The sequence below is a fragment of the Corythoichthys intestinalis genome, chromosome 14 (assembly GCF_030265065.1).
Source record: "Corythoichthys intestinalis isolate RoL2023-P3 chromosome 14, ASM3026506v1, whole genome shotgun sequence".
NCBI lineage: Eukaryota > Metazoa > Chordata > Actinopteri > Syngnathiformes > Syngnathidae > Corythoichthys > Corythoichthys intestinalis.
Genome location: NC_080408.1, coordinates 26560681 through 26576810, shown reverse-complemented (window position 1 = coordinate 26576810; position 16130 = coordinate 26560681). Strand labels below are relative to the sequence as shown.

Below are 16130 nucleotides of genomic sequence, written 5' to 3'. Positions count from 1 at the left end.
CAACAATTTTACTCTAAGCATCTCATCTTCTATTAGCTCGGGATGGTGGTCAGTGTTGATCAGCAAAAGATGGAGTGGATTATCACAGGAAATGGGCTGCAATTCAATTGAAGGATCTTAAACCTAGAAAACCAAATATTACATATGTATGTCATACTCCTGAAGACTTTGAAATTGTGGATTTAATGTCCCTGTTGCATGTAATTAGCCTTTATCGGGCATGCAATTGTTTTTTGTAATTGGGTGGGGGGGTAATATAGGCCACAATATTAACATTTGATATGGCGGAAAACAGACGACTGAAAAAGCAGTTTCTGCTCTTGCACTCCTCTTTAAAAGAAACAGCTGTATTTTAAGCTGGAACAACTGTTGCGTTTGATAGAACAATATGTCTATATGCTGCCGTAGCAGATTCATGGAGCGTTAAGCTCCCAAAATATTTTTAATTTGTCCGTTTTACCCTGGAAACCCCTGTTTACAGACGTTGCGCAACTGCTTTTGTTTCAACCCAGCCATAAAACGAAGGTAATTATACTTATCATTCAAATTGTCATTTTTAGCTGAGAATCATTAATTGATGTATATTTCGTTTTTTTTTAAACGACTTTAAAAAATTATTCACTCGCATATTTTAAACTTTTAAACAAATTACGTCACAATGAAAAAAGTGGCGTCTGTAAAAAAAAAGTCAGATATCTCCCTCATAACTATCGCTTAATTGTATTTTTTTGTTGTTACTGTCGTACTGTTAAATAATCGATCCAAACAAAGAAAAATTGGGGGGGGGGGGGGGAATTAAAAGGGTAAATATATGAAAAAGAACATCTTGAGCACTGCTTGATGTCTGCGATTTCTTCATCGCGACCTCTGTTATATTACCATGTTTCACCCATCAAATCCCCCAAAAATCCGGCTGCGGCCATTCACATCTGTGTCTTGACACTCGATGATACATGCTACATGGAGTTTTTGGATCGAAACATGGTATGTACACGATAATATGTCGTTAAAATCATGGCGTCTTTAATTCTGCTCTCACGTGCTCTCGCCTTCAGTTAGGGTTTTGCTGTTTGAAAAACTTTTTTTTTTTTCAATGCCTTCCTGTTCAAATCCCCCCCAGAAAGTAGAGATTTTAAGCTTTCCAATGATGTGTCACTCATGCATATAGGACCATTTTATAATTTGGTCAAATTGGGGGTCTCAGAGCGGAAGTTCAAGTCACCGGAGTGTTTTCAGCCATATACAAATGTGACCTACATGACCCAAAATATTGTATTTCTTTTATCATTAATCATAAAATTATAAATTAATTCATTCACTACCAAAGACATAAAACAATGTTCTTTATGATGTTCAACTAAATGGAAAAGTTAAAAAATAAAATAAAAAAAAAAAAAAAGATGAAAGAGGGAGATGATACAGGGATGGAAATGAACCGGCAGACACCTGCACTAAGATATGGATATAAAAACCAGGAATACAGACTGTAGGAACCTTACTATTACATGATAACCAGTTCTGTCACCCAACCACTGATTTACCTAAATCAAAGAGTTAAGAGTTTTTATTTTTTTTGTCATTGCTGTGCCACATGCACTGAAGGAAATTAAATTACACGGGAAGTCTCGTAAACGGAACTTCTAAATCGGGTATATGTTTTACCCGGATATGTGTTAGATATAAACCCTTCCCCACCAGCGTACTCGTTTATCTTTTTTTCCCCACACCTCACAGACATGTGCATCTTATATTCACCTTAATATGGTATAATATTGGTCACTTTCAGTTACGCTTTCGGACGTATCACAGTGGAAAAAGGTAAGTTGATATGTATCAGTTTTACCAAAATTTGTAAACCAGACCAACTAAATTACATAGACTTCTCACAAAAAGATACTGTAAGCTCATTGGGTCTCTGGGATGCACTTTTCTGATGGCCCGAAATGCACTACGGCAGAACTTAATTGTTTTTTACCTTTTCGAAACTTTAATAATGATCAATTTTCAGAACTCTTTGTTTTCTCACAAGGAGCTGAACAACAAAATTCACCATGGGTGTCGTATCAATGAGCTAATATACAGATTTACGGTGACATTTAACCTTTTATAGCTCAAGTGACTATTTTTTTTCATAAAAAGACGTAAATATTAGCTTTTATTATTTCTATACTGTATTATTTCTTAAAATAATGAATCATTATTGCATCTATATAGTATGTTTTATAATCATTAATGCAATGGTTCTGGCTAAAGGTACCAAACCCCACGAGTTTCACAGGTGCATTCAACGAACCCTTCGGAATTTCATGTTAAAGCCATTTTTTTACGAATTCAAACTCTAGCAAGCTAACATCTAAGTGAATTCCTGTTCAAATTTCTTCTGAATTTCTAATTTAGTACAAATAATTTTGCCTTTTGCTGTTTATTTTCACATTGGTAAATAAAATTAAACTCATTTCATTTCACACTGGTCCTTTTTTTGTTTTCATGTCTACTTTCTCATTTTACTGTTGCATCCTTGCATGACATACTATTTTCATGGCGTAAAATGATCCCCCCCCAATTATAAGCAGTTCATGCTGTCTGTAGGGCTGTTATACTTCCTCATACCAAGTGCCAGTTAACCTTCCACTGTACAAACAGATTTCTCCTCTCATTAGATTGTTAGTTAGTGGGATAGCATTTGAAAGAAATGGAATAAATTGAGGGCAAACCAGTCCAAAACCTGGTCTAAAACGCCAATTTGCCTGGATTTAGTCAGCGTACAAAATAGGGCTCTTTGTTTCTTAACCTTCACGCCCCACTTTTCAGTTTTTTATTTGTTAAAAAAGTTTAAATTATCCAATAAATGTTGTTCCACTTCACGATTGTGTCCCACTTGTTGTTGATTCTTGACAAAAAAATTAAATTTCATATCTTTATGTTTGAAGCCTGAAATGTGGCGAAAGGTTGCAAGATTCAAGGGGGCCAAATACTTTTGCAAGGCACTGTAAATGTATACAATGTTAAAACAAATGTATACCATGTTAATACAAACTAATGAAATCAAATTGAATTACAACAAAACGGTTCCAAGTAAAACTCTTCCGTTTTTTGTTTTGTTTTTGTTTGTTTTTTTTTTGGGGGGGGGGGGGGGGGGGGTTTATTTAAGTCATCACATATTATTAATGGCAATTGACGTCCAATTCATTTAAACCAGGAAGACTGGCCAATAATTCCCATGTTTCCGTGCCACTGACAGGGCTGGGAGGGGTGAATGAATGAATGTTCACTCGCCCCTCCTAGTCAAAATTGAGTGGATGACTAACGCGGTCAATGGCAGCTGATGAGTTTAATAAATGCTAGGTATGTGTTAAAAAAAAAATCCTCATATTCATGCTAGGGCTGTCAAACGATTAAATTTTTTAATTCATCGTAATTAATCGCAATTCAAACAGTCTGTAAAATATGCCATATTTTTCTGTAAATTATTGTTGGAATGGAAAGATAAGACGGATATATACATTCAACATAATGTATAACTGTATTTGTTTATTATAACAATAAATCCACAAGATGGCATTAACATTATTAACATTCTTTCTGTGAAAGGGATCCACGGATAGAAAGACTTGTAATTCTTAAAAGATAATTATGAGTACAAGTTATAGTAATTTTATATTAAAACCCCTCTGTTTTCATTTTAATAAAATTTGTAAAAATTTCAATCAAAAAATAAACTAATAGCTCGCCATTGTGGAAGGTAGTGATTGAAATACACCACAAGATGTCAAGTGCGAGTTTTAAATTATTTAGTGTTGACTTCACAACGTACGAGACCTCTGATAGTTTGTATATTGTGACTAAATATTGCCATCTAATATATTTTTTGAGCTAAACGAAATGTTTGAATAGAGTTTGACCAAAGTCTGAGTGTTATTTTGCGTAGCTATTTTGATTGGGAATGCCAGTTCTCTTTGCATTGAGCACTTTTCTTTTTGTGAACATTTTTTTTTTGAGAGATAGGTATATTATTTTTGTTGTGCTTTCAGTAAATGGTACTGTATCGACTTAACTGTTCCGCTCAAATGCATGATGGGAAGTTGGGCAACCATGACTGTCAGTGGTGGCTGCAAATTGTATATCTTCTCTGCGTTGCGTTCAATACAGGGTGTTAAGAAAAAGATTATCTCCTGTCATTCTACTCCACGTCGCTCGCCACAATAGTTATAATTGTTGTGGAAGAGATGCCAAAGCTTATGCCAATAATTAGCGCGGCCCCAATGAATGCCTGAGTCCACTCCTCTTGCTTGTCTCTGCCTCTTAGCTCTCAATATACATAGAACGTTGCCATTGTAGTTTGTTTGTGGCAATGCACGAGTGGGTCGTCCCGCGCATACGTTAAATATTTTAACGTGATTAATTAAAAAAATTACCGCTCGTTAACGCGATAAATTTGACAGCCCTAATTCATGCATGAAAGGGCTAATTGTGGATTTTGCCATTCATCTTTGTTGAAGAACACATTTCACAGCTATAAAGTTGCATTTGAATGTTACGCGAACCTCAAGTTAAAGTCACAAATAATCGACAGAATGACTTGTTTATCTCCATCGCACTTTCCAGCTCTATATGAGTCATGATCCTGGTGGATTCTGGTGTGTTCATTGGAACAGCAGCCGACCTTAACGACAGTCGGGGTTTGGCAGAAGCAGCCATTACTCACATCGTGTCTGTGGACTCCGTAGACCCAGGGCCTCTATTGCCTGATGATTCAGGCTATTGCAAGAAATGGATTAACGTCCTGGATGAGGTGACATCGGACCTTCTGAGCCACATGGATGACTGCTACTTGTTTATTCAAGAGGCAGTGGATGGAGGTGGAGCTGCACTTATTCATTGGTAAGGGTGAAAATAAATATTGGTAAACATTATTGCTCAATTATCCTTTAACATTATTGATGAATCAATTATTGATATAATTACTGTTGAAATGAACTAATTCAACCAGCCATTTAAAAAAACAAATGACAACTCCTTGAGAAGCAGCTGTTTTTAAGGATTTTTACTGATCTCTCAAGGGCCACATAATGATTGGCTTTATTGTTGTACAGTATGTACACTAGAGCTGAAACGAATACTCGAGCAACTCGAGTAACTCGAGTTTAAAAACTGATCCGAGTAATTTTATTCACCTCGAGTAATCGTTTATTTTGACAGCCCTAAGTATCACGTTTCGCTCGGACTACTTTTAATGCGGGACAACGCGCTGACGTCATGTGCGTAGAGGAAGAAGCAATAAAAAAATATAAAAAACATTTCCGCAGCCGACAGCTGCTCCAAACTACGCCGACGTTGCTAAAATCTAGCCCGCATGATGTTAAGTTGGTAGCAGGTAGCATCTGATGAGTCTCATAGAGATCACATGTATGTTGAACTAGATACAAAATGACAGACTCGGCCGCGTCTGGGCAGCGTTAATAAACAGCCTCCATCTTAAAGCAGTAGAGCGCTAAGCGCTAATAAAGAGCGCTAAGCGCTAATAAATAAGATTAATGTTACTGTCCGAGTCACTAGCTCACATAACGTTAGCCCTGCGGAGGGCTAGGTTTCTATTAATTATGACCACTTTTGATGCGTGGCTAACGTGTCTTACATACAGGCTTTAACATAACATAGCTTTGTGGAGTGATAAAGGTGTAAAATAAAAACTCAATAATGCTAACTATCAATTTTAGCTTAGTAGTCATTGCTGGATTAAACACCAAGTAGCACTGGTCCCTAATGTGCTCCAATACAGCCTGTATCGTATATTTATTTTGAACACTGCAAAAACTCAAAATCCTATCAGGACTTACAGTTTAGACTAACTTAAAACTTAACTAGAACTTAAAAATGGCTTGACACAAATAAAAATTCAATTGAAACACGTGGAAAAAAATCCTAACTTTCAAGTGATTTTTTTTTTAAATAAGATCTAAAGGGTTTTTTTTTGACTGAAAGCAGTGAATTTGTCTTTTTTTAATTCTAGTTACATCTGAGATGCAATTGTTGGCTGTTTTCAACAATATACATCGAAAATAAAGACATTGATTGACTGAAAATGGTTCAAGATTAGATGAAATGTCTTGTTTTCTCATGTATATTTATAATTACTCTTCACCTAAAAATATATTTGTTTTATCCGATTACTCGATTAATCGATAGAATTTTCAGTCGATTACTCGATTACTAAAATATTCGATAGCTGCAGCCCTAATGTACACTGCTGGCCAAAAGTACTGGCACCCCTGCAATTCCGTCAGATAATGCTCAATTTCTCCCAGGAAATGATTGCAATTACAAATGCTTAGGTAGTAATATATTCATTTATTTTGCTTGCAATGAAAAAAAACACAAAAGTGAATGGGAAAGAAAAAAAAAAAATCATTATCATTTCACACAAAACTCCAAAAATGGGCCGGACAAAAGTATTGGCACCCTTTGAAAAATCATGTGATGCTTCTCTAAGTTGTGTAATTAACAGCGCGTGTTTCTTACCCGTGGCACATAACAGGTGGTGGCAACAACTAGATCCCACTTGCAGCGCGTTAAAATGAATTAAAGTTGATTCAACCTCTGTCCTGTGTCCTTGTGTGTCACATTGAGCATGGAGAAAAGAAAGAAGACAAAATAACTGTCAGAGGACTTGAGGAGCAAAATTGTGGGCAATCTCAAGGCTACAAGTCCATCTCCAAAGACCTGAATGTTCCTGTGTCTACCGTGCACAGTGTCATCAATAAGTGTAAAGCATATGGCACTGTGGCTAACCTCCTTAGATGTGGATGGAAAATAAAAATTGACGAGAGATTTCAACGAAAGATTGTCCGTATGGTGGATAAAGAACCTCGACTAACATCCAAAGAAGTTCAAGCTGTCCTGCAGTCAGAGTGTACAACAGTATCAACCCCTACTATCCGTCGGCGTCTGAATGAAATGGGACTCTATGGTAGGATACCCAGGAAACCCCCACTTCTGACCCAGAGACATAAAAAAGCCAGGCTGGAGTTTGCCAAAACTTACCTGAGAAAGCCAAAAACGTTTTGAAAGAATGTTCTCTGGTCAGATGAGACAAAAGTAGAGATTTTTGGGAAAAGGCATAAACATAGAGTTTACGGGGGAAAAAACGAGGTCTTCAAAGAAAAGAACACTGTCCCCACAGTCAAACACGGCGGATGTTCCCTGATGTTTTGGGGTTGCTTTGCTTTCTATTGCACTGAACAGCTTGACCGTGTGCATGGCATTATAAACTCTGAAGACCACCAACAAATTTTGCAGCATAATGTAGGGCCCAGTGTGAGAAAGCTGGGTCTCCCTCAGAGTTCATGGGTCTTCCAGTAGGACAATGACCCAAAACACACTTCAAAAGCACTAGAAAATGGTTTGAGAGAAAGCACTGGAGACTTCTAATGTGGCCAGCAATAAGTCCAGAGCCGAATCCCATTAAACACCTGTGGAGGGATCTGAAAATGGCAGTTTGGAGAGCACCCCTCAAATCTCAGAGACCTGGAGAAGTTGGCCAAAGAAGAATGGTCTAAAATTCCAGCAGAGCATTGTAAGAATGTCATTAATGCATACCGGAAGCGGTTGTTCGTTGTTATTTTGTCGAAAGGTTATGCTACCAAGTATTAGGCTTAGGGGGCCAATACTTTTGTCCGGCCCATTTTTGAGTTTTGTGTAAAATGATAATGATTCTCTTTTGTTTTTTTTTCATCGCAAGCAAAATAAACGAAGATATTACTACCAAAGCATTTGTAATTGCAATCATTTTCTGGGAGAAATGAGCATTATCTGACAGAACTGCAGGGGTGCCAATAATGTATATTGACTCTACCAAATGAAAGAATTGACTCCTTTTTCTAGGAAAAACCCATTTGATTGGACTTTTTAATGCATTTTTTAAATCAGCGATGGAACATGGGTTCGTTTTCACAGAATGGAGAAAATTAACTTTTGGTGGAACAAAACCTATCAAGCAGGACAGTGACTTTAATATAATAATTTTTGCTTTCATGACACCGACCATCTAAACAGTGGTTTCAATGTAAAAAGCAAGTAAAGCAACATTTGGTCATGGCTTTTTATAGTAAAATAATCATGTATTTTGCTATTTAGACACCTCATCATGAGTGATGTAACTTGATGGCAACACTTGCTCACATGCAGGGGTGAAAGTGGCTAGAATTTCTTGCCGGAACTCCCCGACGTGAAGGTCGCCACGGAGCCAGAAATTTTATGTATTTATTTATTTTTTTCTTTCATTTTTTTTTTGGGGGGGGGGGGGGGTCCAAACCTCGTAAACTATTCAAATGCAAAGAAAACTGTTTTAGCACAGTTATTTCTATAACACACACAAAAAATGATTTTCATTCAAAGTTGTATTTTTTTCAATGATTTGCAAAATAAAAGTTAACAAAAACTGCAATAACCCCAACCTCGAGCTCCTAAATTTTATTTTCCCTCATTTCCTCACATACTAAATGCCCTATCTAATTTTTAACTATTTAGGAACAAAGGATGTATATTGAAATTGAATATTAAAATTGAAGTTAATTAAAACATTTGCTTTTTTTTTTTTTTTTTTTTTAATAACAAAGACATGTTATGCAGAGTGAAACGGAATATATTTTGAAGATCGCTCAAACATAGACTTTTTTTTAAATCATAAGGAAATGAATAAGTAGCCTAACATACTGTAAATGAACAAATATAAGTCCAAAGTGCACATTGACAGCTAAGACGTTCTGAACCTACCCATCAGAGTAAATATAACTAAATATGATAAATAAGCCTCCTAAACGCTTTCATTGCTCTTAAAGATTTGATCCATTTTATGTTGCATTGCCCTTTTTTTGGTCGCATCAATTCAACAACCTTTTTTTTCTTTTTTTCTTTTTTGCTGTTCCAGAAAACATGCACATTTGAACTAATCAGAGGTAACTATCACTGCTGATCACATGTCAGTATGTCAGCCAATTGAACGGATAAAAGAGTCCAGGCATTTTGCTTTGCTGCGTGTATTCACACATTGACGTGACTCATCATCGTCAGACTCAGATAACTGCAGCAGGTGGGGAAACCTCCATGCCGTCCGTGAAATAAAATGAATAATAAATATTGGTGGAAACGGATTACGCTACACAAGCAATTTATTATGCTTGTTGTTAACACTTGTGTTTGTACAGTAAATCTGAAGTTGGTATTGTTGGATTGTTTTCTTCTTGGAGATGAAATGCATGAGTGGTAGCTTAGCATTCTTTTTCTTTTTTTTTTTTTTTTTTTTTTTAAACATCGCATTTTGACAGTTGCGTCATATTTTCGGAATCAAAGCACCGTGTACCGGAACAGCATTCCGGCCCTCAATCTTATACTGGAACTGCGTTCTGGTCCTGAATCTCATACCGGAACTGCGTTCCTGACCATTCTGGCCCACTTTCACCCCTGCTCACATGGCGATAGAAGAAGTTGGTAGTGTGACCACATTTCTGAGAGGGAAAGTCATTTCAGTCATCTTGCAAAGAAGGGAGACTCATGGTTTAAGAGTTAAGCACATTGAAGTCCCCAAAATGCTTTGTTTGCCTTCCAAATTGACATTTGTAAGATCAAAGTTTTTTGATCGCAATATTTGAATATCTAATGGCTAGAGATGCACGATAATATCGGTCACCGATAATTATCGGCCGATAATGGCAATTATGACGTCACACAGATAATCCAGATAACGCGAAATTCAACCGATAATGCAATCCGATAATTATATACTTGATTTAGCCTCCAAATATGCGCAATCAACAGTTTTGTCCAATTCTGCTACTTTTAAGGAGGTGTTTTTGCAGTGTAGTAATGTGATATATGTTAAGAATGGCTTACTTTTAAAGGCATTTTTGTGCAACTTGGGTGTTTACTCTCTAAGTAATTGTTGCCAAAAGTTTACCATTACACAACGTCATTGCCATTGTTTAGTTGTTGGAATTTACTACTTGTTCAAATTTGTTGTGGAAAAAAATAGCACTAAATTACATTTTTGCACAGTAACATTTGATCTTTGTATACTTAAAAATTTTACATATTTGAATAGAATTATCGGCGTGACATTATCGGTTATCAGGTGGAAGTGGCAGGAAATTATCAGTTATCGATATCGGTTGAAAAATGTATTATCGTGCATCACTGCTAATGGCAAATTTTTAAACGGTTGACATATGTTTTAGTACTTTACTAAGCTACACTTTACATTACAACTCTAAAGCATTTTTCCTAAAATGGTTTGCGCCACAGGTCCTGTGGTAAATTGTGCTTATCCCAAAAGAGGATTATTAAGTGGAATTAATTTTTTAGCTTTTTATATGATTTGTACTTTGGAGTTGATCACTGGAGTTGATCACTAAAATGGTTTATTATTCTTTGCAGAACAAAATGCACCATGCCATGGAGTTATAGACGTAAGACAGACAGGGCTTCAACTCTTCTTGAGAAGAATTCAAGAATGTTTGAATTCTGAATGTTTCAGACTCTGATTAAGTTGTAAAGCCAAAATATACTGTTCCTTGTTAGGTGACATGATGACATCATGTAGGACAATCAAGTAAGATGCACACCATGGCAGATCCCAAGACTTTACCGAAACCGATAATGACGGGTTTTACATCAAGCTTCTTTACATATAGCTTGTCCTCTATTAGGCTAAACACAGTGATTTCGAAAAATTCCATAATCAAAAATGCTTTTTTTTTTCTTGCTGGAAATAATTTATATTCAAAAGAGAAAAAAAATACTGAATTTATAGGTACACGACATCTACAGCATATATTATTCATTACCTAGTGGAAGGCTTCTTTATTTTTTCTTAAATTGTGCCATTTTACTAATTGGAAACAGTAGCCACGTTTACATGCCGACTTTTATTCATACCGATTCAAATCATTCCGAATGGAAATTTCACATCAGCTGTTTACATGTCACTTCATCTATTCCGATCCAGCGTTTACATGTGACTGCCTTTATTCCGAAAGGACGTTTGACAACTGCCGTCTGACATGCGCAGATTAATCAAAACAAAGCGTCACGTTGCAAAACATGGAGATCGATCGTCAGATCAGCTGCTGTTTTAACTTTTCGAGTGGAAACAAAACTTCAGAATGATACGCCGTTCATTTAAAAAGTTGTGTGGGTGCGCTGTGCGTGTGCTTGGAAGCCATGTTGCAAGTGACGTTACTTACGTCACCAAGTGACGTCACCACGTCAGTACGGAGCATGCGCAGAAAGAACGCAACCAGACACCATTCCGCTTCCCTGTTTACATGATATAATTTTACTTCTAATCGGTTTGGGAAAAGGAATATTCCACCCCTGTGAATCGGAATGAAATTCCATTCGGTTTGGGCCTGTTCATTCCGAATGAGGTGTTTATATGGAACACATGTATTCGGTTTGAACAAATATTCCGATTGTAATTGGAATATTTGGCTCCATGTAAACGTGGCAAGTGATGATAAAGAAAAGACTGGTTTCATCAATTATACCAGAGAATAAAAGAGATTAAGAATTCACACACCCGCAAACACTTGAGAGATAAATGTGTGTGTACTTCAGTCAAGCTGGCCGCAGTCGCAGCGCCACCATTGTGACTGCTTACCTCATGAAGAGATACAAGCTGTGCTTTGCTGAGGCTTACCAGAGACTGAAGAGTGTCAAGCAGGATGTTCAGTAAGTGTCTCACCACTCCCAGTTTCCAGGTTTGCACAGTTTTAAATGATATCCCGTTGCCATTGCTACTGTTGCGCGCCAAAATGTGATTGGTGAGATGACTGTGACTTTCAGGGTCAACAGTGGTTTTGAGGAACAGCTGTGTCTGTATGAGGCCTTACAATGCGAAGTGGACACCAGCCATCCGCTGTATAAACAATACAGACTGACCAAAATCACTGAGAAATATCCTGGTAAATTCTCTGAGAATATTTCATATTTAGATATTTCTTAACTCTTTCATTCATACGTGATGCACTTTTGTGTGTGAGCAGAGTTGCAGCAGGTTCCCAGAGAGGTATTTGCAGTTGACCCCGTTCAGTCAAACTCATCTGAAGCCTCCTATCGTTGCAGGAAGTGCAGGTAGATATTATGTAGTTCTTAGCGATGTAGAAAAAAAAAATGTCACGATATGGGCCATTTCACTATAGCGATATTCCACAATATACGTAATATAGTATCAATTATTTGATGGAAAATTATACAAAGGTGATGCCAGTTTTCGCCCTCACTTGTTTTGAAATACATCAAGTCATGCTGCAACATAGAAGTATCCAATACAAACACAAGCGGCAAAATGACATCTTCTCGTACTTGTGATTTGTTTAAACTTTTCAGCCTGTACCAGTACTTCTCAAATAGTGGGGCGCGCCCCTCCCAGGGGGGGCGCAGAGCGATGCCAGGGGTGGCGCATGTGACCTCAGAGAACATGCTTTTTTTTTTTTGCTGTACAAGAATAGTATTTTTGAACTAAGCAAGAGCACACAGAAAAGAGATGTGAAGAGCTGTGCGCCGTTTTCGAAAGCCGTTTTCCGACCGGACTCACGCAGCGACCCACCGTCTTCTCCGGTTTTCATTTGTCCACCCGAGAAGTGCCATTTTCGGCTTGGGATCGTCACGACGACCGCCCTTACCTACGGTTCTCCCTCGGCCGCCGAGAATGCGCTTTTTTTCAGGCCGTTTGCCTTTTGGCTTTGACTTTTAATACAGTGGGAGATGAGGAAAGACCGCTGTTTACTGTGTCAAAAAATTATTATAGCGGACAGCCGGAAGCCAAATCAATTAAGACGCCACTTAAATACATTAGACCCCAATCCCATTGATAAGCCGCTTGATTGTTTTTCAGCGAAAACGTGCCGAATATTGCCGACAATAGTCCCGCTTTGTCAGTGTTATATCAGTAAACCAGTGAGCACTGTTAGCATGCTCAGTGCAAAATAACCCTACACCGTTGCAAAGGAGGTGATACTGTGAGCAGCGAAAAAAAAAAACATCTCCAAAGACACTTTTTTTTTTTCTTCTACTCAGTTTTGTTTTTCGGTCAATTTTTTTGGCATATTGTCTTCATGAGTTAATGTTTCTAATCAATTTGAATTTGTTATTATTTACTGAATTTATTACGTTTTATTTTTCAGTATCAAATGGTCAAAAATGTACCTTGAGTGTATTTTTACAGTTTGGATGTGACTTTTTTTAAAATTTCAGGCAAATTGATGCGCGTTGTCTTTTCTGTTAAAGTATAACTTTATTAACATTGTTTTGTTTTTATTATAAATTGATCTGTGTTACTTTTTTTCTTTAATAGAACAAAAAGGACACAATGATGGGCAGAGGTGTACTTATAATAGTAATTTTATAGACAAATGATTTTATTTACAGTGGCTGCAGAGAGTTTGCGGGGGGCGCGGAACATTTACGTCTTCCTTGGGGGGGCATAACAGAAAATAATTGAAAAGCATTGGCCTATACTAAGATGGCATTATATTCTTATTAATTTATTAATATTAATAGTGGAACTAATTGGGTTATCTATTGTCTGTGTGGTTTGCCGCTATTCCAATTGTTTTGAACGGATCACTTCAGTTACAGCTTGGGAGGGGGTGTCATGGTGCAGTATTCGTATATCCCAACATGCCTTGCTGTGGCCTCAAAATAATACTGTAATGACTTTTTTAATTTTTAATTTTTTTCCCCTCAATATAAAGTAGGGGTGCAGCTATCAATTATTTCAGTAGTCGATTAATCTATCAACTAGTTAGTTCGAATAAACGAGTAATTGGCTTAGGAACATTTAATGCGTTGCAGAATAGATTTTTGTAGATGTAAAACAAAGGCTTGCTAAGATTGCACTTTCAAAAGAGCATTAAATGCGAATTCAAAATAAAATTCCCGAGTGTTTCTTCAAACTATGCAGAATTGCACTTTGATTTAAAAATAAATTATATTACCTGAGCTTAGCTTCAAATGGTATTAAAAATAAATAAATAAATAAATGAGGATCTAAGTACAACAAAAGAACAATTGGCTAACTTGCATAGCAAAAGTCTGCTAGCTTGAATGCTAGAAAATGCTAACTTTTTTTTTTTTTTTTTTTTTTTTTACAGTACTCTTAACAAATCAGTCAAACATATCTTCCCACAAAAAACAGCTAAATATGCCTATAAACTAAATTACGAATGCATTAAAAACATATTAGCTTATGTTGGTCTTAACAGCGAGCAGCTGGATTCAGCCATGTTAAATGAGTTATGTCATTTTCACTGCTGCCACTAGAGGGCAGCGTATCCACCCAAATCAATAAAACTAAATGCAGAACATTTCAAATCAAAACATTATAGCGCCACTCTAAACAAATACTCGAAGCAGCAAAATTTAAGTTGAAGCTTTTTTTCTAATCAAATTACTTTAGTTAATCGATTAATTGTTGCAGCACTAATATAAAATATTCTTTGTGTCCATAATACATGACGGTAGTGACTATGAATGGAAATTGCTGAATGCTGATAGTAATTTTACTATCGTTTTGGCCACTTCATGCAGTTTATGTTATTGTGAACACACCCATATGTTATACGTGCCGCTTGAAATTCACATCGAAAAAGAAAAAAATTGGAAGTGGACACTTCACCTGAAGTGTAAATTGTTTTTCTGAATGTTGTTGTTTATTCAAATCTCCGTTGTCTCTTCTCCATTGCAGAAGAACCCTATTTCGCAGCTCCAGTCTCCTCAGTCACCCAGTGGGAGAAGGAGCGTCAGCCTTTGGTCACAAGAAGTCCACTAACCTGACTGGTAAGAAGATATGGTGACCATAGCATCTTTGTGATTGATCGATCATCACTTCATTGGTGTGTCAGCTCTTTAACACCTAAAGCAACGCATATCAACATGAGAATAAAAAATGTTTTCTTTATGCAGAAGGAGTCCGATGCACATCATATTTCATTGAGCCAGTGCAGTGGATGGAACAAGCTTTACTTGGTGTGATGGACGGACAGGTACGGTATACCCTAGTAATGTACTAGTACCAGTACTTGACTGTCCACGACATTGTTTTTGTTTGCAGCTTCTGTGTCCAAAGTGTCGATCCAAGCTGGGCTCATTCAGCTGGTGCGGGGACCAATGTTCATGCGGCCGCTGGATCACGCCTTCCTTTCAGCTTCATCAAAACCGAGTGGACGAGATCCGGCACATTAACATACAAAGAGAACGCACAACACAATTCGCAGTCGGAAATGGATGACGAATAATTCATACAGCAATCAAAAAAAAGGATTTTAAAAACATTTATGTCTCCTAAACAACGTACATCTATCCATTACCGCATTGGCTCGAATATAAGACTGCTTTTTGGATTGAAATAAGACTGAAAAGTGGGAGTCGTCTTTTATTCGGAGTCTAGACATTATACCCATTCACGACGCTAGATGGCGCCAGATATCATTGAAGCTAATTCTGATCTTGAGGAGTAATGTTCTGTCATGACAGATCTCAGCTACTCTCAAGTTTAACCAGTTTGCATTCTGTTTTTCCTTATTCAGATTTGTTTCAAGACTACAGTTAGTTAGACCTCACTTTGATGGTTAATGCAGTTTTTGCAATTTTGTTGTTTTATCACAATAGATTGGTTTATTTACATTTCAAAAACCAGAAGCCATTCATTTACGAATGTGATTGCACTTTAGTTTACATATTTAAATGTTCAGATATTAAGATTTTAATGAGGCAAAATAACATGCTTTTTCTCTCAAATATATTATCATTTGTTTCAGATGTACTTAATTATTTTCTGTATGAAAATTAATTTGGTGTTCAAAAAGTCTGTTTTTAAACTTGAGTCTTGAAAAAGGGGGGGGGGGGGTCTTATAATTAGGGCCTTCTTATATTTGGGCCAATACCGTATATACAGTGGGGCAAATAAGTATTTAGTCAACCACCAATTGTGCAAGTTCTTCTACTTGAAAACATTAGAGAGGCCTGTAATTGTCAACATGGGTAAACCTCAACCATGAGAGACAGAATGTGGGGGGAAAAAAACAGAAAATCACAGTTTGATTTTTAAAGAATTCATTTCCAAATTACAGTGGAAA

General features: G+C 36.9%; 1 protein-coding gene across 1 annotated transcript; it reads left to right on the top strand.

The window, feature by feature from the left end:
- The first annotated feature begins 1691 nt into the window (after positions 1-1691).
- On the top strand, positions 1692-15883 carry dusp12 (dual specificity phosphatase 12). The gene is made up of 8 exons (XM_057856536.1): positions 1692-1818; positions 4606-4881; positions 11611-11724; positions 11839-11957; positions 12039-12126; positions 14741-14832; positions 14959-15038; positions 15107-15883. Exons 2-8 carry the CDS (start codon positions 4619-4621, stop codon positions 15281-15283), a joined length of 933 nt encoding a protein of 310 aa, XP_057712519.1. The 5' UTR covers positions 1692-1818; positions 4606-4618; the 3' UTR covers positions 15284-15883.
- The last annotated feature ends 247 nt before the right edge of the window (positions 15884-16130 follow it).